General features: G+C 41.2%; 2 protein-coding genes across 7 annotated transcripts in view; both read left to right on the forward strand.

Annotated features, from left to right (window-relative positions):
* The window catches only part of RFX4 (regulatory factor X4), an 87827-nt gene extending 82888 nt beyond the window's left edge, over window positions 1-4939 (forward strand). For all 6 annotated transcript variants that reach the window (XM_030959716.1, XM_030959713.1, XM_030959714.1 and 3 more), the window contains one exon: window positions 3217-4939. In XM_030959716.1, coding sequence (XP_030815576.1) covers window positions 3217-3489 — 273 coding nt within the window. In that variant the 3' untranslated portion in view covers window positions 3490-4939. The remainder of the gene's footprint in view (window positions 1-3216) is intronic.
* A 3218-nt stretch (window positions 4940-8157) lies between these two features.
* The window catches only part of RIC8B (RIC8 guanine nucleotide exchange factor B), a 33746-nt gene continuing 16026 nt past the window's right edge, over window positions 8158-25877 (forward strand). Inside the window, exons 1-4 of the mRNA XM_030960129.1 lie at window positions 8158-8283; window positions 11496-11543; window positions 19185-19793; window positions 22221-22315. Of these exons, the coding sequence (XP_030815989.1) occupies window positions 8167-8283; window positions 11496-11543; window positions 19185-19793; window positions 22221-22315 (869 nt within the window). The 5' untranslated portion in view covers window positions 8158-8166. The remainder of the gene's footprint in view (window positions 8284-11495; window positions 11544-19184; window positions 19794-22220; window positions 22316-25877) is intronic.

Below are 25877 nucleotides of genomic sequence, written 5' to 3' on the forward strand. Positions count from 1 at the left end.
ATCCTTTCACTGTAGAACCTCAGCCTTCACTTCATGGGAAGACATATTTAATGTTGCATTTTCTAAAATAATACTAAAATAAATAGAATTAATTTTACTTTTGTGGGCACGGCCTTAACAATAATCTGCTCAAAGTCTCACAGGCTTAAAGGGCTTCTTGTCTAGGTCTAATGGCAGCAGTAGTAACAAGTGTGAGTCAACCCAGAAAATGGTAATTTCCTGTCAAGAGTCCTCCAACAAATGTCGCTTTTATATCTGGCAAAGATCACTAGGCCCCAGTGTTTTGAGTTCAGCTTAAGCACTCTTCATTAACCGGATGTAGACTGTGAAAGGTGATTCAGGCAGCATGGGCAGGCATCCGCCCAGATGGCTCTGCTTTGGACACTCCAACAAGGCTGAATAGACGCTTCATTGGGTGAGTTAATAGTCAGGCAGGGGCCAACGAGTACTTTAAAAATATTGTCTTTCAATAGTCTCTTCACTGTAGGGAAAAAGAAGCCACTGAGTCATTTGCGATTAGCTGACCTACCGGTACAAAACTTTCCATCTTGCATTCAGTCATAACAGAATTTATTGTAAAATACTGGATATTTAGAGTCCATGTTATTTTCAAGCAATTATTCTTTTTACATTCATGACACATTCATAAACACAGCTGCACTGGGTGTGCTCGATGAAAAGGAAAAGCAGCACACTGTATCCTGTCCCCTCATGCAGAGCCATTCCCCTGCCATCTCAGTAAGCCTAAGCATGGCCTCTGGGCTGCATATTGGAGGAGGAAAATCCTTCTTTTTTGGTGCATCCTGAAGTTCATTCTGGGAGCCAAGAATTCATTCACTCACTGGCACAAGTTTTGTGGTTCCAAACGACCAAAAAGACATCATGTGGCTTCCCCACATATTGCTGTGCACAACAAGGGCACCCACCACAATATTCTCAGAGTTCATTCTCTTCTTCTTGATGATAGGTAAATGTTTTTGCAGTCTACAAATTTTCAAATAGCAAATTATCCTGGCTGAAGACGGATTTCTCTTGGCATTTGTAAGGGATATGAAAGCACGTAATTCCCCTGTTAGAAGTCACAACTTTGTTTCAAAACCTCAAAGGAAAATTGCACTGAGACAGGATGGCAAAGGCTTCTGTTATGGTTAACAACAGAATAGCTCAATTATCTCATTGTGAAAAAGACAAGAGAGAATCACTGGTGTATTATGGCAGAAGTCTAGGGTAACCCTGTTATAAGTACACTTTTTAGTACAAGAATCTACAGTGATTTCATGTATAGATCAATGGGTAATAAAGGCAAAGTCCACCATAACTGGTATCAAGTAAAACACTACTGAAGACAAGGAAGAAAGTTTTTAGCTTGGGCCACATATTGCTTCAAAGCTTGAGTTTCATTGTTAATGGTCTTTGGAAGTTCTCATCTTCAATGAAAGCTTTTGGAAAGCCAACAAGTCTGAAGACTTGGTTCTCCTTCAAAGGAATATAAGGCTTTTTCTGCTCAATATGTAAGCTCTGCTGAATTTTCCTACTGAAAAAACTTTCTGTGGGGTGAATTTGGAAATTTAGATGATGTTGTAGAAACCTGTTGTCAGTGTTGCCAGGACAGCTTATTCTGGCAGCTGGATTAGCAGAACAGTGTTGAAATGTCAATGTTCCAGGGTGGTGCTGCAGTTTAACGCCCCATTTCAGCAGCTGTGATGGCACAGGTAGATCCAGCCTGTGTGGTGATGGGAAGTACAGGCTAGATAACACCTTTGATGTCTTCCCTCTCGTCTGCCTACTGGCCTGTGTTCCCGGGACACTCAGGGATGTGCTAAATCGTTAACTACAGTATGTTGGTCAAAAAGTCTTTTTCTCCTCTCTAGTTAGGAGTGGCCAGCATGTGGCTCTGAGCTGCCTGAGGCTTGTGAACTGTTCAAATAGGTTTGTTAAGGCTGGCCTGCCTTCCTGGCTGTGCTCTGAAGGGAGACAGCATAAAGTCCTCACGGAGACATTGCTGCAATTGCCTTAGGCTTATGTAACAGCTGCTTATGCAACTGATTAACCCCAGGCCCATCCACAGTGGCGTAATGTAATAAGAGCCCTTGGGAATCTCTGCTACCTCCCCTCCTAGGAGCACCTACTCCAGCTGTTCTCTCCATAAGCCTCCAAAACATGAGGGGTTTTGCAGCAGTAGAAAGCTTTGGCATGCCGCTTGCAAGGTTTTTAAGTATCAGAAGTGATAGTCCTGCTTTGGTGAGAGCCTTCTAGTTAAAGAAATACCAGAGTGTCAAACAACCCAAGATACGGAAATGTTAAATGTGACACTTTTTTGCAGAAAAGGTATAAAGATGTAAAATATAGAAGCTTTGAAGATATATGGCTGGCCAAGAGTAACAGGGATCCTCACCATCTCTGTGATGCGCATGGATAACGGGGACAAAACAGGGAGAGCTGTTCCTCAGACAGCACACAGATGATCTGCTTCTGCAGGACAGGCAATAAGATAAATACATGCTAAGCAACCCCTCATAAGCACAATTTACTTCCTGTTGCAGTCTGTAACTACAGAGGGCAAAAGCTGTTCTGTTTTCCTTCCTATCTTGTCCTTCCTTAGTGGAAGCCATCTGTCAAACTTTGATTTCTAGTTTCCAAGTGTCACTGTGAACAGCTGGGAACTAGAAAGATTCTCCTCCTGCCTGCCTCTTTCCATAAGTTCTCCAATTAGCTGCTGGTTCTGGGGCTAGACCACACTGTTTTCCTGAAGAAACTGTCAGGATGTCTTGTGAACACTTTAAAGGGAAGGCACTTTCCCAGAAATAAAGATTCTTTTGCTCCTCTCCCTCAAAACTCACTTGAGTGAGGAAGAGTTAGGACATTTTATTTTCTGATTCTTAGTAAATAGCAAGTTTTTGAGTAAAAGTGGGAGAAAAAAGATAAATTAATTAAATCTATTTTTCTCCTATTTTCCAGATATACCTAGCACTTCAATACATTAATTCAGTATTTAAAATCAGTGACTATTTTGCAAGACTTTCCCTGCAACTTTGGTTTACAGCAGACACTGGTTATCTGATATTTCACCTTCAGTATGGTACCTTGTTGTTGGATAGCCGTTAATTCATACGATTTTGGCTTTTCTAAACACAGAATTGTGACACCACCAGCCCTTATTTTCAAATGAAGTATGTGGCAGATGATTCTTTGATTTCTTTTTTTTTTTAATTCTAGTACCCCTTCAGTGGCCCAACATCAAGAATGGAGCCCTGTTTGATGAGCAGTACTCCCAGGCTGCATACCACACCAGTGACTCCACGCTGGCCAGAGGTCCCAGCTGCCAACTCCTGCTACACAAGCTCCTCCATGCACTCCACGAGATACGGCAATTCCAGTGACATGTATGCGCCCTTGACAACACGCAGGAATTCTGAGTACGAGCACATGCAACACTTTCCAGGCTTTGCATACATCAATGGGGAAGCCACTACAGGTTGGGCTAAATAAAGATGACTGGTATCAGCTGAGCCCACACACTTACAAGAGTTACAAAAGCTTCATGCCATGTGGGACTTTTTGTGGATGTTCTTCAAGGAAGGTGAAAATGGAAAATATCCTGGGCAGATAAATATAGTTCCTAACATGGGCAGATTGCAGACCACTATGACCGAATGCTCCTGTAGCTGAAAAATACTTTTGTGCTGTTCTAGACCACTTTTTGGGCCGATCGGTGCCTTTTTTAATTCTGGGAGAACCCTGTGTGCTCTAAGTTTGAGTGAGCCAGTTTTACCCCCTCTCTTATTGACAAACATTAATGAGTCTTACAAAAAATGTACTGAAACAGGAGCTATTTATAATTTGAATTAAAGACAGGAAATTTGCCCTCAGCAAAACTCCGTCATCTGTTCTTTTAAGCTCTTAATGCATTCCTTAAAAACCATTCTGCCAAGTCATCACTTACTCATATCAATTCTTCTATCTGGTTCCTTAAAAGGACATGTGTTGCTGTAGGTTTTAGTTTACACCTAACTTTGTACATTGATGCACCTTTCTGTTGATCTAGTAAGTCTGATCTTTACAAAAGAGAAGAAAAGACATGTAGCATTGAATTATACACTGCCTTAAGTTGACTGTTGTTCTTATTATATATGTATTTGTGTTGAGTTTGCACAATCTGGAAAAATCTAACTTCTCTGGTTAGTAATGACAAGGTAAGAAGGGACTTGGGACTGGGAAGATTTTGGATTCAGAGCCACGTATGTTAAATATGATGATATGAAGCAATTATATAAAGAAAATGACAATGCAAACATGATTATTTGCTTAATTATCTATTGTCAGATATGAAACTGTTCTCTCAATTCCTTCACGTGGTGATAATTCTCTATACGTCTATAAAAGCAAAATTCAAAGCTGTGCCTTTGAAGTTATTCTGTACTGTGTATGTGTGGAAAAATGTATTGTATTTTGGGGAGAATTTTTCTTAGACATTTTCCTTCAGATTTGTAGCTATTTGTGAGTTTTTGTTAGTTTTTATTAACATAGCTTTTTCTTCTGTATTATAAAATGCACCAAGCAATTATGGTGGACCTATTACCCTATGGGTAAGAAATAAATAAATGGAAATATGACAACAGGCATTTTAGTAGTTGTTTTGTAAATGAAATCTTTGATAGCACCCAGTGTGACAATAACCATGTTTATGTCTAAAATGGACATAAGTGTTATTTGTACAGTTGTGCAAGGTATATGAGGGATTTTCACACCCAAATAAAGTTCTTGAAAATAAATAGATTCCAGTTAAATTTACTTAAATACAAAAATTTCTACAAGCTCCAGACCTTCAAAAAATGTTAGACGTCATCATGCTTTTATTCAAGGAAGGACTTGAGAACAGGTACAATTCATGGCAAATGGGTGATGCACCTCCACTTGCCTGATGGACTGGTGATCATGACCTGCCGAGGTCTCTCCAAGGACCAGATACCTTGTTGAGATATCTGTGGGTAGAACTGACCAGTAACTCAAGGCTGGATCTTTGGAAGGATCAGTATGGTGGCGAGCCTAAGTACCACTCAAGGGAAACCAGAAGCACTTCTGCTCTTTTTTATAGTAAATTTTTAAACGCAAAGAAGCCTAATCCCCACTGACTGAAAAAGAGGAGAAAATGAGCCTATTTTAGCATACAAATATTCCACATCCTTCAACACTTATGGGGTCAACTTTGTTACCCCAAAGAGCTCAGGCAGACTGTTCAGGAAGGAGGCGGGATATCGGACACAGTGTGAGACCCAGAAATAATAAAACATTTCTGAATGGAGAGCTGCAATATCCTGGGCGTCTTGGGAGAGGAAATTCTGACCAACAGCAGCACCACAAAGCTGCTTATAAAAAAGAGCCAAGAACATCATCAGTCAAACAGGGCTTGGAAAGTCTTGTGCAAAAAAAGCCTCCATATTATTTCTTTTTTTTCTCTTTTTTTAAAAATGAATTGAAAAACTTGTGTTGATTCCTCAGGAGTGCGCACTTCCAACTATCATTTAACTGCTTCCTGATGAGGGCTTTGAAATTTAAAGTAGACATTCATGGGGGGCAGTGTATAAAATGGTGGAACAGAGGCCACCTCCTGCATGAGAAGAGCTGCGAAGTAAAGCAGGACTGATCCTGGGCCCCTGCAGCTCAGACCCCACCACAGCAGCACAAACCATGTCAGCTTTCAGGTCACAGGCTGTGCACCAGCCTGGGGAGTGCAGCAGCCTGGAGAGAGCACCATAACCTCTGGGTAGAATGTCTGGTGAGGGGCAAGAATGTCTTAAATCATCCCAGTACAAACTGTCAAACCTCCTGATTCAGAGTCTGTGGGTTGTTATTTAATTATTTTCCTTGACCATGGAAACTAAAAGTTGGGTTTTCTTGCCTAGCCATGCATTTATGTGCATATGAAGCAAATATGTGACTATGCAAACATTGCTGATGAAACTTTTACACCACATTCTGAAATATTCAGTCTCAATTGCAGTTTCTCTTCTGTTATTTTTTCCTATTTTCTTCTTTCTTTCCTACCTCTCCTCCTCTTTCTATTTTTTTTTCTCTTTTCCCTTTTCCTCTCTTTTTTTTTTTTATTTCTTGCTTACATTATCTTTTTTTCTAACAACAAATACACATTTTTATAAAGATGTGATCTTTTTCACAGGCTAAGACATATGAAAATGATAGATATATAATATATACAGTAGAACAGAAACTAATATTATACATTACAGCATAACTGATATAACACATTTAAAATTTTTAAACAGATCTACACACACACACAAATGTATATATGTATGTATGCCTATAAAAATCCACTACAATTCTTCAAGATTTTTCATTACCAGGTAGAAAAAAGACTCAGCGGGAGAAGAGCAGTGAGAACTCCATTCAGTAGCATGAATCCTGTTTTTGTCAGGCTACCTCTTGCTGCAAAGGTCACTACCCTTTGACAAAAATGGCCTCTGACCTCCCCAGCCCCACAATTCTGTTGTGACTGACCCTGAAACCCATGAAATTCAGGGGCAGACATTGCTTTGGAAGGTTTAGATAAAGCTGACTAACATGGGAAGGGCTCGTGGTATGCACCCATCTGAAAAGGTCTGGCAGTTCTTTGGTAGAGGATGCAATTTATTCTGTCCATCTCTTTCATTGAAATCCTAATCCTTCGTATACTACATAAGGTGGAAACTAAAACACGTTCATGATGAATACCAATGTGCCTTTAAAGGGCAGTAACAGTTTCCTAATCTTTATTTTTCAGGTTTTGCAATTTAAAAAAATTGACTATGTGCAAATAAAATGAGTGTTTTCCCGTGCTGTGAAGTAAATCTAAGCAGGCTTATACTTTTTTATAGAGTTGTAAATCTAACAAGCAAAAGACTCTTTTCATTGGGTTTCTCTCCAAAGCTCTGTTAGTATATAGATGGACCAGACTCAGAATTAACGGCTGCACACTGGATGACTGGATTTTGTTACTCCTTGCAGTCTGATGACTGTGCTGTTCTGGATTTATATTTCAGTTCTTATGGCAAGAAACCCCTAAGGAGGAAATTCAGGTTCTGGTTTGGGTCTGCATCTTAAACACTGCAGACAGGCACCGTCACATCTGACCACCTCTGGGCTCTGTCCATCTGCAGGTGCAACCTCCCCGGTGTTTTCTGCTATGGAACCAGTCATTTGTGAGATTAAAGGTTTCTCTTTCTCACGGATTCCTGAACTGAAGGAATAAAGATTTTGAGGAGAGACCGGCCACAGCTCTGTATGAACATGTTTGGGGAGTGGGTTTTGTTAACTTCAATATATCATTTTCTGCTATCTGGACAATGAATTTCAATTACAGGTCACCTTGAGTTTGGAAATGCTGTGCATGTGCTCAGAGTGGTTTAAACATGCGGTCTTGCAAAACCTTTATAGACACACGGTTCACCTTTGCCTGGCTCTGTCAATGCACCTTCCCCTCCTGCCACCTCCTGAACAAAACGCAAAATTTTCGTGTACCACCATTGCTCTGGCGGGTTAGACTTGAGACTGGTTTTGCTGCCAGACGCTGTGGCGAAGCCCCGCTTCAGGGAACACTCACAGACTTCGCCCGCGATGGGAGCTCAAAAACTCAAGCCTGAAAGCTTAAGAAAAAGCAGCCAGCCCCGGCTGTGGCAGTCCTTCGCCTTGTGACCGACACGGTGTGCACAGGGCAGATCGCAGAGAGCACACAAGCGGCCAAGCCTAAGGAAGACGGAGGGAAGCGCCGGGCAGTACCCTGTGCGGCCGCGCGTCCCGAGAGCGCGCTACCGCCGCGCTTCCCAGCGGCAGCCCGGGGCGCTGTGGGCACGGACTGCAGCACCCATCGTGCCCCGCGGCAAGAAAGCACGGCACACCCCTCCGGCCGCCGCGCCGTTGGCCATGCTGGGAGATGGAGTCCTCTCTCCGCAATTGCCGACCGACGGGATGGCAGCCAATAGGAGGGCTCGGGAGTGCGCGCCGTCGGCCCCTCCAGCCAATGGCGCGCGGACGCTGCCTGGCAGTCCGGGCGGCTTCCGCGGAGCGTTGGGCGCGTCAGGGGGCGCGTCAGGGGGCGCGGGTTGCGGCGTGCGGGCGGGGCGCGGCCGCTGCCGGCGGACGCCGGGACGGGACGGGACGGGACGGTCGGGCATGGAGCAGGGCGCCGAGCCGGGCCCGGAGCTGGGCGCGGTGCTGGAGGCCGTGGAGGGGCGCGGCGGCGGTGGCGCCGAGGCGGTGGAGCGCGTCCTGTCGTGGTACAACGAGGAGGTAACGGGTCCCATCCCCCTCCCCTCTGCTCCTCTCCCCCGGCGCTGTCGCCGCCCCGCCCCGCCCGCCGTCGGCAGCGCCGCCAGCATCGTCCTGGACCCCTCCGGGCTGGGCTCTGCAGCGGGTCCCCAGCGCTCGCCGCTCTACCGCCATGGCCCCCGCCCCTCACAGCCCCTGCCCGGCGCAGCTTCCCGCCCCTCCCTGTGCGCTCCCTGCCCGCAGGCCATGCAGGGCGCCGCGGCGCTGCCGGGGCGGAGAGCCGGGACAGTGGCTGCAGGAAAGCAGACTTCCAGGGGAGCACAAAGCCCCTTGCCAGGCTCGGGCCCCGGCACGTTCGGTCTTGCGCTCTGCGCGCCCAGTGGGTAGTGTGGGTTATCGGTGATCGGCCGTAAAAGGAGCTGTTCGATAGCGTTCATTTGCGTCACAAGTCTTTTAACCTACGTACACCGCTAGGCAGGGGCGGGACAGAAGAACACTGAGGTCTCTCGGTACCTGACCACCTGCCTGATATGCTGCCCTTTGTGGGCAGCCCTTTGTCGCCGGGAATGGAGAGAGCTTTCCATCGCCTGGACTGCGACCGTGTCAGTGTGCAGGGGCAGGAGATGTGTGTGAAATGGGCTGACAGACCCTGCTTCATTTTTCCGTGTTTCTGGCCAAGCAAAGCGAAAGGGGAAGACAGCTTAGAGCAGGTTGAGCTTTTAATGCTGGCAGGTATGAACAGGTAGTAAGGGTCCTCTGCTTTTGTAGTCTGATATGGGTATGTTCAGACAAGAAATGAAGGTGTTTCCTGTTGATACAGGGAGGTGAAAATCAGAGTGAAGATACATGTTGGGTTAATCTTTTATTACCCCCCCCCCTCCTTCCGATAGGGGCATTTTGACACTTAGATTGTAGTAGAGCAGCACAGTCCATTCTGAAAGATTATGTCTCAACCCATCAGGTATCTGTCCTTTGTATAGGTGCTTGTGTGAGTGGTACACAAGTCTCTAAAGCTGGTGCTGACTTAGGGTTTGGCTTTGGCTGTAATTTAAATGCAGTCAAATTGAACTAATTATTGACTGAAATTTAGGAGTCTGTTTCAGGAACGAACATTCAGATCTTTAAAGATCTTTGTTAAAGTTTCATTAAATCACTTTGTGATTAGGCGAGAATCCAAATGAACATGGATGTGATGTGGGTATTCATCCTCTAAGAGGTGTCTTGAAATTTGCTGTCTTAAGTGCAACATGTTTTACACCTAACAATGGCAGTAACTGATTTCTTCACTCAAACTTGGGCTTGTAGAAGAACCTTGAGTCTTGACCCAGTCTGCCTTTATCTGGGTGAAATTCAAAGGTAGAGATTGATGCAGCTGGAGGGCACTCTGTCAGAAGGATTGGTAGATCAAGAGTTCATGGACGCATCTGTTTTAACTTACTGACCTCTGAGGTACAGAGGAAGGATTCTGATTGAAGGAACCTTTTGTTTCTGTCCTTACTCCTCAAAGTGACCCCATGTTAAATGTGTTCTGTCAAAAAGGACGCACAAGCATAATTTCTTAATTTTGCTGTACTGGATTTTATGCCTTCTCAGCAGCTTTCCCAGATGAATTATTTAGGCTTGAGTTGAATCCTCAAGGACAGAGTTGAGAGCTCATGCACCTTGTCTTCTGACATTTCAAGTATTTGCATGAAGTCTTGGAGTTAAGTGTGTAGCTAAATACTTCTTTTGGAGTGGGTGAGAAACTTTAATGCTATCTCACTATGACATTGCCCTTACTGCATTTCTTGTTCAAACTTTTTAATCGTATTTCGTCCATCTCTTTTTTGTACACTTTGTTACTCACACTTTGTCTATGGGCCAGCAAAGACTGGGCAGAGTACTCCAGGTTCCAGAGCTTTAGGTTTCCCTAGTTTTTTTTTTCCAAATAACAAATGAAATATGCTTTAATTGAAAAGAAAGGATGGATCAAGTGTAGTTCCAAAGTGCAAGTGCCTATAGAATAACCATAGTGAGAGAAATTAATATGTCTGTTGGTGCTTCCCTGTGCTGTCCTATTTGCAGTGATTATTCCAAATCTCTGTTGCTCTACTGCTTAGGCTTGTTCTCACTACATTGCTTTTGTAAACTTGCTAAAATGTTCATGTGCAAACATAAAGGTTGCATTCTCTTGGTTAATTGCTCATCATTCAATGCTCACCTGTCTTTGGTTGGCATGTTGCTGAACCCCTGTGGTCTAGTTGGGAGCCCTGTAAGAGAGAGGAAGGGGATTATTTGCCTATTATTGAGAGAGGAAGGGAATGATTTTCCTAACATCCTCAAGGCTCTAATTGATGTTGGTAACCTTTGGTGGTTGGGTAGATGTCCAAGGCCTTTCTGTGTAATTGTGAGCTTGGGTCATGAAAGGTAAGAAGGCCCATGAATGTGCTATGGAAAGTCACTTTTGTTTTCAGTTGCTTGCATGCTGTAGCAAGTTGCATGTTAGATGTAGAAATTGATATTTTAATTTTTTGGAAGCTGTTAATAATACTTATCATTTATATTGGAAGTTTTAAAATGTTTAGAGAAATGTCTGGTATTAGTGCTGTTTTCTTTGTCTGATGAGTAATATTTCACTAATAGCATTCTTCAGGGTGCTAACATGGAACTAGGCCTGACTGCTATTTGAAGTGTTTAATAAAAAATAAGGACTTGTAGTTACACCATGTCTGTCTTTTGTTTAACTGTACCAGAGAAACAAATACCTTGGTAAGGTGTTTTGGAAGCTGCCAGAACACAGAAACTCATAGTTTTTGTAGCAAGGCTTATTTGATTTGTACTACTTGTTTTCTGGGCAAGACGATGCCATGGTGGTTCTGGTTTGGAACAGTCAGAGCAGTCAAAAGCTTGTAAGCAAGATCTGTTTGGGGAAGAATCTGGGTAATGAGGTGTGTGTAAAACACAAGGCAATCTCTCTTTTTTCACCCTGTTAAGTGCCATGTGTGAGGTAGTTGACTCACATCCCACAGATAAAAGCTTGCTCTGCACCAGTAGTAATTGTGAAACTCTTCATTGGAGTCACTTACTGAAGCTTTTGCTGTTGGGGAGGATGGGAAGAGGAGGGCATGGTTGTAGCCTCATTATCTGAGGCTTGGTTTAACCAGAGCCCTGGGGTTTTGAATAGTTTTGCAGGTATTACATCCTCTGCAGCTGCTGTGCATGTAACAAACACAAACTCTTGTCTTTGCTTACAGAATCGGGCCACTTTCAGGTTTGATCCTGCAGATGAAGACAAAAGAAAGGTGAGTAAAATAGGCTGTAGAGCTGCATACCTCAATGTAAAAGTTAAGAGTAAAGGCAGTCTCTCAGCTGCCATTGTGAAATGGTGCAAGCAGTGAGTATAAAGTTATAATTTAATTGTTGCTTCTTCAGTCCAAGAGACATGACAATGACGCATTCCCTTTTTTCTCTGAAATTCCCCTAACAAAACTCCCAGTGTTGAATGAAAGTAGTTACAGAAAAGCCTATAAATGATTTTGCTGGGTACGGATTTGAGATGAGGTGGAGGAGTAAGTGTAAAGATACTCTCCTATATCTACTGAGATAAAGTTTTGCCATAGATTTTTCAATTTTCTCTCTTCTCAGCAGGTAACAATATGACGTTTCTTGTCTGTGTGAGATGCTTGAAGAACATTAGGGATTAAGATGAAGGGATAAGTACAGAAGAAAACTATTAAGCTGTAAGGAAGACAGGGTTGTAGAAGCCTATTATTCCAAAGGTGCTGTAATCAGTGAGATGTGGTATGTGCATCAGGTGTCAAAGCTGGGAAATGTGAATTGAGCTGTCCAGGTGTGGTAGGGCTTAGCACATCCCTTGGGATCCATTCACAGCCTCGCATTTAAAGCTTGGACATGGACATTTTTTTTTCCTGTTGTTATTTTTAGGGTGTAAGATGTAATACCAAGCCCCTTTCTTTCTGTTGTGTAATTAGCTTTGGGGCTGATTTGCATATTTATTCAGAAAACGTTCATTAGTGAATGAGGCTGTATCTTTCTGCTATTTCTGGAATAAACTCAAAGCTTGAAATCAGAATTGCAAGATTCCTGCAAGGATAGCTTGTCTGAAATTGGGCACACATTGTTTCATTCCATGATCTTATGCTAAATCTAGATACTTTAAGGTGTTATTTTTTTTTTTTTCTGGTAGAAATGGATGGGATGATAAGTCTGTCAGTCTTTTGCATTTGCAAACCCATCAGTTGTTTGTACTATAATCTTCAGTTGCAATTCCTTGTTACACAGAGGACTCAAAGACCTCTTTGCTTTATCTATGGCTTTACTGGAAGCTGACACTCAGTGATGTGGTGATGGACTCTGTGTGTCCCTTCTGATCGGTAGAAGAACTCACCTGGAATCTGGACTTGCTGCTTACCTCTGTTCCCTCACCATCCCTCCCATCCCTTTTTACGCTGTGCTTGAGTGAATGTCTAGTCTGAAAAATTGATTGCCAGCTGCAGAACACAGGAAAGGACAAGAGAGCAGAGGCCAAATTGGCAAAAGCCAAATAAAGACAATGAGTTTGGAGAGGTGAATGTAAGTTACACAGTATGAGGATTTTTTTTTTAAGCAACCCATACACACCAGTGACATGCTGAAAATACAAAAGATAGAAAGGCCAAAACTATTGCTTGACTAGAAGCTGGTTAATTTGACTGAGTAAATTGTTCTGCAGTGATATATGACTACCAAAACATGATGGTTTTAGGCTGTAACCTAACTAAATCAGCAGTGAATTTGTGATAATGAATTCCAGGAGGAAAGTAGGTTGTGTGCTCCAGAAGACAGGAAGAGATGTAATGCTATCAAGTTTGTGTATCTGAACATAGCCACAGGACTGTAATACATCACAGGGTGATAAAACCTCAAGATTGTAATGTGGGCTGTCCTTGTATTTGTCCTGATTGTTTAGTGATGTATGTGTCTGCCTTGGCCTATCTGTGGTGAGTGTTCTGGATATAAATCAGATGGCAATCTATGTTGTACTCTAAGATCCACTCAGATACCAGGCACATCAAGTCAGTGCCAATCCTTCTTAACTTGTTATATACTAATAAAAAATATGAATTTATGGAAGCCTGTTTTCAGTTTCTGTGTGTAAACAGTATAGAAATTGCCAACCAGAAGTAAATGTGTTCTGGAATAGCGATGGAAATAAAGGCAGTGGAGTTGTTTCTGAGGAGTTTAATGAGCGCTTAGAAATCTGAAATATTTGTCTCAAGCAGTCAAGAAGTTTTTGACTGTGTTCTGCTGGAAAAAGTTGAGTCTCCAGAACTGCAACACTTCACAGCACCATGGCATGGTTGAGACAAACAGTTGGTCTGTTCTGGAATCCACTCCAGAAAAAGGATATCTGTTAACTTGACCAGGCAGTCATCTTGGAGAGAGTTGTCAGGTGTAGTGTCTCCCTCTCTCTGGCAGAGCAGGTGCTTCAGTTCAGGCTCACATGCTAATACAGAAAGGAAGGAGTTTTTGGACCACTTGATCCTTATTTAATAGCTTTGCTCTCCATTATTTATATTTTGTTGGGGCCAAATACTGCTTCTGGAGTAGCAACACATTTGTGCTGTTTACAGACTTTAGATGGTAAGAAAATTACAGTACTGTTTGTGCCCTGGAAATATGTCTCTCAGCACTGATTGCCTGGCTGGTCATAGCATTCCACAGCTGGAAGTTGTCGTGGCACCATTTGCTGTGATATAACAGATGAAGTAAATCTGTCCAAGGTGGCAAGTAGGGCTTTTTAATTTGGATGGAGGCACTGAGTTTGCAAGAGGAAGGGGAAAAAAGGGAAGCAGTAGCCCAATGTAAGAATATAACGTACAAGCCATATTCTTACCTGATATGACTGAACTATTTCCTCTTCAGCTCCATACTTTTCTGTCTGCTTCACCTCTTATAGTACTTGAAGCATCAGGTTTCTGCTCTGTTTGGTCCAGCTTACTGTGTTGGGTCTCTTAATAGAAGTCTTCAGAATTTGAGACCAGTGTTCTTGAGTTATTGTTTGGGTTTGATTTGAACATGGTGGATCTAAAATTCAGTGGGAAGAAAATCACCCAAAACAGTCTTTTCCCCTTGCATCACTGAGTGTTTTCAAGGTGTTGAAATAGCTAGTGGTAAATAGTACCAAATGTATGTGGGGATTTCTCTACCAGTTAAATTCATGATGTGGGGAGATTCTCTTAGGTTTCTGTACAGTACCATATTTTAGCTCTGGAAGGAGTGAAGTATGTTGATGGACCAAGATGCTGTCACACTCTAAATCTTAGAAGAACCTCATTCTTAAGTTAGTTCTGTTGATGCTATGATGTTTCAGGGAGTTCTGAAGGTTCCTACAGCCACCAAGGCACAGTTTTTCTCCTCCCAGTAAATATAGGGTAAGCTTTTAAAGTCTATTAGTGAGTGTCCTGTAACAATATTAAGCTCAGGTTCTCCTCTGGGCACACTGTATGGTATCTTTGTTATTGTTGTTACTGTTCTGAATTCTCCAAAACCCCTTAAGGGAGTACCAGTCTGTAAGAGGAAAAAGTACAAAGTATCCTGCATTAATACTGAGCATTTGTTCTAATTCTCTCTGGTCCTGCCCATTCCCATCCAGCATTTTTTTCAGCTTTTACTGAAACCTCTTAAGGTTCATCAAACCCATCTCTCCTTTTAACATCCTTTCACTATGGGATTACAGAAGATAAAAGGGTTCTCCCTCTCCTTGTCCAGTGAGGTGAGCAGGGGCTGCTGTGAGTGCAGCTACACAGGATTTAACCTTTCTGTGACTCTGAAGCAAGTGTTTAATCCACCAGTTCTGACAACAGGGATTGCTCAGTGTGCTCCTCACCTCACGTGCAGAACTGTCCTGCTCTCGTGTTCAAACCTTCAGCTTGGCGCTGTGCCATGTCAGAGCTGGCAGGCTCCTGTCAAACAGCCAACTTCCTGCTGTCAGTGCAGGCTCAACAGTGAAGTACTCAAAAGCAGGCTGAATCCTCAAGGAATGCAAGTATACACCTTCACACCCACATCTATCCACAAAGACTAAGCAAAAATTTGGCGCAGTCTTCTCGGGGAGGTTATCTAATTGTCCTGCTGTTCAGCACAGTTGATGATATGTGTTGTATAAATGTTGTCTTGACTTACAAAGAAATGAAAGTTGTATCTAACATTTCAAATATTCTTGGGCTTACTTTCTCTTTGCCATGGATGCTTAGCTTGAAACCTAATCGACATTAAAACACAAAAACTGAAGAGTTGTGCTCTCCTTTCCATCCCCTCCCCTCCCCCCAGCCTAATCAGCCTGTGAACAAAGATAGTGGAAGATAATGGAAGTATTTGGCCCAAAGTCACAAAGCAGGTCTGTGGCTGAGCAAGGGAGAAAACACAAGTTTCGTGTCTCAGGAGAGGTCTTTTTCTACTGGGCTGTGTTGCTTCTTAGCATCGTGGCTTTACACTGCCAAGATAAAGGATCAAAATAGGTTAATAGTTTATTTGTCAAAACGAGATGACAAATGGATTTTTCTGGCCTTCCTGTTTTAATACAAGATTTAATACTACAGCCTAGACAAAAGGAATAGTGTGCATTGTTCTGTGTTAATATTAGCACAAAAGCTGAGAAATCTTGCATTTCAGAGAAATGAATGGATTTTACAATAAAAATATGTTAAAACTAGAAACTGCCTTGAGTCTGTGAAAAGTATATGAAAAACACTGCTTGCTGTAGCGTGATTGATGAAAGTCAAAATATTATCTGGATGTTGAAAGGATAGGACACCAAACAAAGAAATGTGAAAATCTTGCAGTGACCTAAAGGGTAGCAAACAAAGGCCCTGAAACTGGAACAGTCATCATATGTGTTGTGAAAGGGGGAGGTACCTTCCTGTCTGAATTTTCACTTGCTTTCATTTCCAACCACATAAATGAAATCTGTGCCCCTTAGTTTATGCCATGCTAATGGCCTACAGGGTGGTAGAAAGAGCACCACCTAGAGAAAATGAAAAGCATAATAATGTTGTGGTCACATCTCTTCCTGTTTCTCTTCTCTCTGTGCATCATTTCCCTTGTACCATCAAGGCCAAAACAGAAAATGTGCTGTATGGCATTTGGTTTTAATTGTCTCTGAGGCAATTTCCAAATAGGGTGAATCTTTCCGTGGATAGCTCTGCAATTATAATCAGATACTCTGTCTTTTCCTGAGCTGCTGATGGCTCTTGGGGTCAGCCAACAGTGGTTCACTGTTACAGATACCCTAACTGATTGCTGCTTCCTCTGAAATCACTCTTGATGGCTCACTGGGTCTTAACTCTACAGACCTTTGTCAGCATTTAAGTTGTAATCAGGCTACTAAATCTCTACAAAAAAAAGTTCTATTTTATATCTATCTTTAGTACAACTATTCAGAGTTAAGACTCTTCTGGTGCTGCATTTCACTATGATTTGAAGCCAAGAGATGATTTTATATTTTTAATTAAATTGCATGTCATTTACTGTATGGAGGGAAGGTTAGGCTTCCACCTCTCGCAGCAAGTCAGCAGGAGGTTATTGCCTTTTGGCATCCTTCCTGCAGTGCTTTTGACATTTTCCAGTGACACTTTCATAACAGCAGGTGGGTAAAACTTATGGGGAAAAAAATTAAGTCAGAATTTGAGTGGCTTGGTCTCTTTGTAATCAAATAAGTTTCAGAATTTGGATAAATTATTACAGACCACCTTGTAGCAGCTGTTACCAACAAGGAAGACAATAACTGCTAAGTCTAGTTGAAAAGTGCTTAAACACAGAATAAACTAGCATTTTTCTGGAGTTTTGTGAACTGCCTGTTCAGTTGTGTGTTATTCCTCAAAACCAAACAGACTCCACACTTCGGCTTGCAAAGCAGACTTAATTGTATCCAAAACTCTCAGCAATAGAAAGTGAACTCTTGTAAGAAGTTGAGCTGTGACTAGGTAATTTGGCTGTGGATCTAGACTGGTCATTTTTTGTTTTGGGCATTTTAAAAAACACTTCAAAGCTGCTACCTTCAGAAACATTTGGTGCAGGTCTAGCATACCACGCTTAAATCGGGGAGTTGTGTGGTTCTGTGTGAACAGCACTAGGTTAATGGTGAAGAACTCTGTCCTTAAGTGTCTTTTTCCAGACACAGTAAGTACCTATATGCCTGTACAGATGGTCACATGTGGGGTTTTTAGTGCTGTAGTGTCTTTAATATTCTGATAAAAGATTTCTCATGTTGCATATGTGATAAGAGGTGGGGCTCAATCCTTGTTTTCAAGCTCTTACTGGATTGTCTAGTCAGGGCTGTGGAAATGCAGTTGAGATCTTGGTTGTCTAGGTGGTGCTTTTGGATGGGCTTAACCCCAGGACAAGCATCGTAGAAATCATACTGTGAGTTCCTACTGTTTGACTTTGTTTGCACATTTTCTTTTAATATTGTTTGAAGTTAAAAGAAAACAAGTTTAAGTCTTGAGTTGTTTGCTCCCATATTCTTCTGGAGTGTCTGTTCTAGATATGCTTTAATGTTTGTTCTTGATTTTGTTCATTTTTTTAATTTTGACTTTAATTGTAAATCATCACAGTAATAATACTGGCTTACATGTCCCAAGTGGAATCTTTGTTTTGAACTTTGCGTCAGGGTCATGGGCTTCAGTGCTCCTCACCTTTTCGTTATGGTGGTGATAGTGAAAGTGGAATTCCAGAGACCATTCACCAAGAACCATTTTATACTTTACTAGTATTCCTGTGCTTTTTGTAATGATTTTTTTGACACAGACTGCCTGAGATCACAATATGAATTTTGGGTCCTAAGTAGACTTCTGCATTAGGGCTCTTCCACTCAGTGGCTGCTCTCGCTTCTTCAGTAATTTATTCATGTTGATGGTCAAGACACCAAGCTGAGGGGGAGAGGAGCATGGAGAAACTGTGTCCTAGAAGGTACAGTGCAGTTTCTGTTGCATTGGGAATTTCTTTGTGACTATACTTCTGACACTAGTACCCATCAGTAGTTGTGTTGTCTTGAGTGTAAGGCATAAAAACCCACTGGAGTCCTCTCACATCAAGCAATCTCTTCTGGCCTCTCTTTTCTCCCCTTTGATTTATTGATTGTCCATTTCTGTCTTATAAAAGGTAATGCTTCTGTAATTCAGCTGTTACGGTTCTGACCTGCAGATTATTGGAGTGTTGTATTTTCCCATGCTGCATTTATGTGATTACTTACCCCTGCAGTCCTGTTGGTATAAGGAATCTGTGAACTATTTTGACATCAAGAACAATCTGTGTTGATAAAGCAGCAGCTTTGCTGCTTTGGTAGAACTGCTCCCGTCTGCCTTCAAGGAAAACTGCATTGTGTTTCTGTGTCAGAGGTGTTATTTCTTAGAGTCATACTTAAAATGGGAGAAGTCTGTGGATTAGGTTGAAGAGGCCACATAAATTACAGCTGTTACCAAACATGGAGTACTAATCCTTGTATGTTAAGTAGCAGTTATTTTGGTTTCTTTTTCTCCCAGCCTCCTGACTGAAACAGCCTTGACTTAAAATTCTGCAGGTGCTGTAGGTGTGACTTGTACTTTGACATGTTTTTGCTTTCACTTCTCTCTAACTTTGTTGTTCTTCTGGAGTTTTTAATCCTGATACTGTAACTGGCAGCGGTGGGTAATAGCTGCCATTTTGGCTTAATGCTTCTGCAAATGTTGATGTATTTGGATTGTGTCCATGAGGAAAACTGCTTTTGGTGCTTTCTGGAGGCCTTTGGTAACAGTACATATTTTGAAGTGCTGATGTGGAATACCTAGTTTGTCAAGTGAGATAAAACGTCAAAAGTTATATGGAAGCTTAGCAAAGTAGTTTCTTATTGCCACCAATATTTTGACACTAAAACTGTCCCCTTTTTCTTTATTGTGTTTGCCTAGAAACTGTGTGAAGGAATTCTAAACATCCTTGAAAAAGACACAGAAACTTCATGTCAAGTTGCCTGCCTGGAGGCCCTCCGGATTCTTTCCAGGGACAAGAAGGTTTTAGTGCCTGTAACCACAAAGAGGAACATGCAGATCCTTATGAGGCTAGCAAAGCTGGACACTGTGGAAGATCCACTGGAGACAGTATCTGAATTTCCTGTGATAGTAGAAGCCTTAAAATGCCTCTGTAACATAATTTTTAATAGTTCAGTTGCACAGAAGCTCAGTTTGGAACTGAATCTTGCAGCAATGCTCTGCAATCTTCTGCAGAAATGTAAGGACCGGCAGCTTGTTGATGACATTAAATGCTTTGATTTGCGTCTCCTCTTCCTCTTGTCGCTTCTGCATACAGATATTAGAGCACAATTGCGTCAGGAGCTACAAGGGGTGCAGGTTTTGACTCAGGCTTTGGAGAGTTCCCTGAGTGTAAGATGGACAGAAGAATATAAGGCAGCAGAAGATCGTGACAGGCTTCCTCTGTCTTTGCAAGAGACAGATTGTGCCATTGAGGCACTAAAGGCTCTATTTAATGTAACACTTGACAGTTGGAATGTCCACAGCAAGGTAAGGCTTAGCTGAGGTGCTTTTTTCAGTTGATTTTGTTTAGTCTGCAAGAACCAGCGGGTAGATACACAGGAGGAAGTTGTTCCTGCAACGACTTGGGCAGAAAATCTTATTCATACGTTTTCTGTGTATTGGGAGAACTGCTTGGCTTGCCTAATGCAAGTTTAAACTGTGTGTTTTCGGATACAAAAATGCAAAAAATACTATTTTATAAAAGTCTTAGATTTCCAAAATAAAATAAGTGTTGTTCACTAATAATTAGCTGGCTAGGAAAAACTTCTTTATGTAAGTGTACCAGATGGCTGCATCTTTGGAGCTTGTGGACTATGGCAATAGGGCAATAGATAGAGCTGAGAGTACTTCTCTGTTGCATGATAAGTACATCAACTCTCATTTTTAACAAATAACTCTGATGAAAGAGTCTGCTGTTGTTAATATCTTTGTCCCATCCTCCCAACACCAGCTTTGGACTTCAACATTATCTTTTTAGATGGGATCAAGTACAAGAACAAAATACACTTCCATTATTATGTCTTATGAATAAGGTTTATCTTGGTTTGTTTTTGTTGTTATGTCAGATCTTTTTTTTTTCCTTAGATAAATATGCTTCCTATGTGTTACATCCTTAAACTTATAAACAGAAATTACAAGGGTAACTTTTCTCAATAACCTGAGTCTGTGCTAAAGCAGGAGAATTATATAGGGAACCTTTCTTTTTAGTCTACATCATAGTCTCTAGAAGAGTGTTATTTACTTTCCATTGGACATGGTGAATATGTAGTATATAAAGCTGATCAAAATTTTACATTAGTTAAAACTTGCAAATAATTGTTCTTTTTAGTGCATTGGGCTAAACAGCAAATCACATATTAATTATAACTTTAAGGAATGTAAAACTTGAGCAAAGTTGGAAGTTTATTCTTTGCTTTAATGTCTCAAGGATATGCTGAATAAGAAATCCTGAAATTTAAGTTATGGAGGGGTCAGAGAAGCTAATATTTGAGTTTCAAGGAAATATAAAGAAAGTGAAGTTTCTTTCTTCTGTTTATATTCCTGACTTAGACCCTTATTAAAAGTATCTTTAACTTTGTCAAATTCTTCTTATAGACAGGTGATTGTTCTGGAGGTAAAAAAACCTGTAATACAGTTATATGGAAAGTTGGAAAAAGAAACTGTTCACCTCTTGATACCTGGAAGTTGGTTTACTCTTAAAAAATACTGAATCTGGAGAGATGTAAAGCCCAGCTTACTGTCTTTTCCTCCTTAATATCCCAAGAATGCATATAGCTTTTTTTTTTTTAATGAGAAGCTTATTTGCATTTTGAGATAAAGCTTAGATAATAACTCTTTACTAGAAATTCCTAAAAGTGGAGAATGTTTAAATTAAAGAACTTTTTAGTGTCTGTTAGCTGTTAGCCAGATATGTTAGGTGACATTCTGCTTAGTGAATATTCCAGTGGTAATTTTAATGATCTGGGGGAGGAGTGAAAGGCATGCTAATGAAGTGGGCTGAAGATGCAGAATTTGAAGAAATTCCAAACAGCAGAACACATGGAAAATAAAAGGAGAGCAGAGAGGTTGGGCATGTGGGTGAAAGTTAAACAAGATCTATCCTAATGTGGAGAGAACCATTTGAAACGCCAGTATTTAATGACTGGAGATGGTTTCAAAGTAGCAAGGCCAGACAAGAGCTGCAGATGGTACAGTTGGCAGATTTTGATGCTGATCCTTCAAAAGATGCATTGGGTGCTTTGTGCCAGGTCAAGCACTCCAGAACATATGACAGGTGCCAAGAAGAGCTGTTGAAAAAGGGTGAGAACAATGATTCAGAGTTAAATGGTTGCGGTTACTGGTGTACTATTGTGTGGCTACTGTATGGTGGGAGATTGGAAGGGGGGGATTGCTTGGAGAGAGGAAAAGGTAGGGCAAGTAAGGTTGCTGAGAAGTTATTAATGGAATGGAGGAAAGGTATCCAGGGAATTAGAAAAAAGAGACTAGGTGGAGGGAATGAAACTTGGCAAAAGGCCTAAATGAGGAGAAGATAAATTAAGTGAAGAACATGCATAATCTAAATGGATGAAGAGGTGGCCTGGTGTAAATACAGGAAGTAAAGAGAGTGGTGTGTTAGGAGTAGTGGTATGGAATTGAGCGAACACTTGTAACTGGGTTTTCTACTAATGAAGGCTGGTTTAATTGGAAAAACCTCAGTGAGTTTTACAAGGCCTGACTTTTGAAAAAGTCAGCTTATGAGAGTTATGTAGCATTAAGCATTCAGTGAAACAAAGGTACAGTCCTTTTATTGATAGGGATGGATGTTATGATCTAATAGGTATTTTCCATCTTTAACTTTTATTATTCTAGTGACCTGAAAGCCTTACTTGCAATCTTCAAAATGAAAAAATATCTTCATAATTTATATTTATATAGAATGAATCTCATCAATTTCGTTACATGGCTGCCATCCTTCGACACTGCTTATTAACCACGGGCCCTACTGAAGAAAAAACTGAAGAGTTGCACAGGTTGGTAGAATTGCAGAACTAATCTATGTTAAAAGGTTTTTGTTTGGTTGATTTTTCTAAATAGAAATTACTTTGCCTAAAATCTAAAGTAGAAATCTGAGAAACAATGAAAACTTAATTTATTTTGTGGTGATATTGTTAATTTTTTTTTAATGAAAGCTGTTTTCCTCAAACATTGTTTAAGCATATCCAGTTTTCCGGAGAGACAGTGGCTGGCAAGATCATTATCTTCTGTCACTGATAATGAAGCTCACCTTTTTTAAATTTTGGTTTTATGTTCATGTGTGTGTATCTGAGGATGAAAATACATATGAAAGTTGTAAGTGTAGTTAAAATTGAAGTGGAATGCAACTTCTGTTGTTTTGCACAGAAACTAATGGAAACACTACATTTTGAGACTTCTATATGTAAGTTTTGCAATTCTGATGGATTGGGGTGGAAGTAACAAGTTGATATTTTATCCCAATAGTTCTATGGGCTTTATTGGAAGTACCAATAATTTTCCTTGGTAATTTTTTTTTTCAAAGATGACTGAATCACACAGTTTTAGGTGTGTGGTTTGGTTTTTTTTTTCCTCAGTCCTGCACCCAACTGTTATGTATTGGCAGCCAGTAATTCAATCAAAATTCAGATTATTTGTGGTGAGGTGGTGGGTCTTGTTTAGTGTTACTGTTCTTTCTCTATGACACCCTTATTTTTACCAAGTAGGTCAGCTGTTCACTGGGCCTTGACAGTACAGTAGCTTCCCTCAGCACTGAAATGTTGCCATTTTCTTCTTCAGAGATGTCTGCATATCTGACTGTAGGATCTTTAGAAGGTCTGCTGAGCCAGTCTCTAGGAAGAAGGATACAGCTTTTCATACCCAGCAATCTTGAAAGTGTTAAATGACCTTGATTAAAGTCTTGGAAAGCTCTTAGAGATCAACAGTCTTCGGAGGTGAACTCTAAAATCCTACAAGAGAGCCCTTCTCAGTTGGTGCAGACTAGTTTGGAATAATTTAGGATACTGCTGCAGTAGTTGCCATGACTGAAGTTAGTGCTGGCTCCTGAAGGGCAGTTAGTGTTTTCTCTTTGCTGCTGCTTATGGTGGGTGCTTTGTGCTCTCAGCCTCCTTTAATGGAGGGACTGGCAGGAATAAAATCCCTACTGCTGGGAGAATTTAAAAGTTCTGGATAAAATCAACAATTATGAGAGAGTTACAAGAACTATTATACAGCTGATACTCTTCCCAAGATCTGTTCCCTTGTCCAGAAATCTGACTAGTCTGATCACACTGTTAAATATATTGCCCTGTAAAATTTAATTGTCTTGTGCTATTGCAAAAGGATGCAAGTTATGCAGGTCCTTTTGGTTTTAGATTTTGCACACACTTGCAGCTGAGATCCAGAAAGGGCTTTACATATAGAAGCAGGCAGCTGTGAAGATGATGTAGTGTTGGTGTGATTTCTGTCCTTGCTTTTTCAGTGTCAAGGGAGAGTTTTTGTAGCAGTGCTGCCCACATGGGCCTTATGGAGACACCAAGTCAAAGCAAAGGTTCTCCATAATTCGGAGAGGGGGAAGCACGAAATAAATGAGGACACACATCACTGCCTTGTATCAAGGCAGCTGTTCCCCCTTCTCTGGCAGACACTCAGTGTAGTACTGCATTAGTCTTTCTGCTATGCTGAGAAAACAGCTTTGTCCCTCAGTTAGCAAACTGTAGCTGGTTAAGTTAGCTGAAGAGTAAAGAATGCAAGTATAGCATCATTGCTTATGGTATTCGATCTTGATTTATGTGCTGCAAGAGCACCGTGCAGGATTTGACTGCTGCGATTCGAACATTTCAGCCTTTTTGCTGAACTTGAGTTGTGTCTTTGAATGCTGCAAGGATGCAATAAAAGAATAATTGAATATACCTTTCCACCAAGACTGTTCATCACAGCTCTGCAATAGAAAAGCTATACTCAGAAGTAACACCCCTGCAGATCCTCAAATGGAGGTTCTCCTCCAACTTCAGTCCGCCGATCTATTTGGACAAGCAAAACTCAATTCCTGATAGGAGCCACACTAAGAAATGAGTAAACTGTTATTAGCAGTATGTAGCTAAAAGAGAGAGGCCTGTGTCATCATTTGGGCCATTCAGTGTGCTGGACTCTGGCCGTGCAATCTTTATTGCTAGAGATGAGGTGTGAGTCAGAGAGCAGAGCACAACTTCCAGCTCCACTTTCCTCCTGGAGCCTATCACTAAGGCAATTATGAAAACTGTGTTAAAATAAAATGAAATACAAACAGTTGTGAATGCAGAATAAACTGTATGAAGCATCGGGGAGATACAAATATATTTCTTAAGATTGCTGATTACTTGCACTTCCCTAAGTTTGTAAATCTGCAGAACCTAAGATGCTTCAGTGAAAGGTTTTGGCAGCCTGTTATAGCACATAGTTTGAATGGCTGTGCTTTGAATGTGTAAGTTGAGGATTTATTTTAGGTGAACAGTGAGTGTTGGACACATGCCCTGAGCCACGATGTACTGATTGTCAGTGTGACTATTTCTAATAAAAAAGCAGAAGTTAGCCATAAAATATCTTAACTGCTTTAGTACCCAGCATTGTCCTTGTGGTTCTGTTGCGGCATTGCTTAATGTTTGAATATGAACAACTTAAAGTACCACATGTTAGAGTGAGTGTCATTTTTGCCCACTAACAAGGTTTTAATCAAGGCATTCACTGGCTCTAAATAGGCCTTTGCTTCTGAATTTGCATATCAGGAGGGGGCTGGGAGTATGAGTGGGTGGATGTCATGTCCCAGTGATTAATGATCTGTAGGAAGCCAAAAAGGGGAGAGTAATATATGCAGTATTTCTACCCCCTGGAGCAGGAATGCAAACACTATTGTGCATATCTGTGCACAGTCAGTGACTTCCTGGTAGCTGGAGAATTTCATACACTCCTCTGCCACAAATAAAACTGTCAGTGGAGTGACAAAGATCAGAAAGCTGGGCTTCATTTATTGAAAAGAATAGCTCAGGCACAGTGATCCAGAAAATTAATTTTGTAGGTGTTTGGGAACTTGGTTGTTTAATAAAAAACTGGTAAAAAGAGAACTTTTGATGAAAGGCCTGAAGCCATCAAATATTTGTTGAATTTCTTCTGTTTTGTTTCTGACTATTCCTGAATTATTGGAGAGGAATAACTTCTGTGATATAAAAGGCATATCTTGAGCAGGATTTAGAAACAAAACAAAGAGAACAGGCGTTCCCAAAAGTAATAGTTGTCTGAATTTCAATTACTAAAAGAGCAAAAAGGAGATGGCACAGTGTGGAACAGCCACCCAGTCTGATCAAACCAGAACTAGCAATTTTGTTAGAAATCCTGTTATGGTCAGATGGCCATTGTTTGCTTTCTCTTTTGCTAATTCTTCGTTAGAATTGTATTAATAACTTAGAAACAGAGGGCAGCTTCTAAGTAGATATTATTAAAAGTCTTAAATGAAGTTGTTTGAAAAGATTTCTCCATTCTTTGAGCACTTCACCAGTCCTTGAAACATGAGTGCTCATTGGTTCATTGATAGCTGTGAGGTCTGCA

Source organism: Camarhynchus parvulus, chromosome 1A, assembly GCF_901933205.1.
Source record: "Camarhynchus parvulus chromosome 1A, STF_HiC, whole genome shotgun sequence".
Taxonomy (NCBI): domain Eukaryota; kingdom Metazoa; phylum Chordata; class Aves; order Passeriformes; family Thraupidae; genus Camarhynchus; species Camarhynchus parvulus.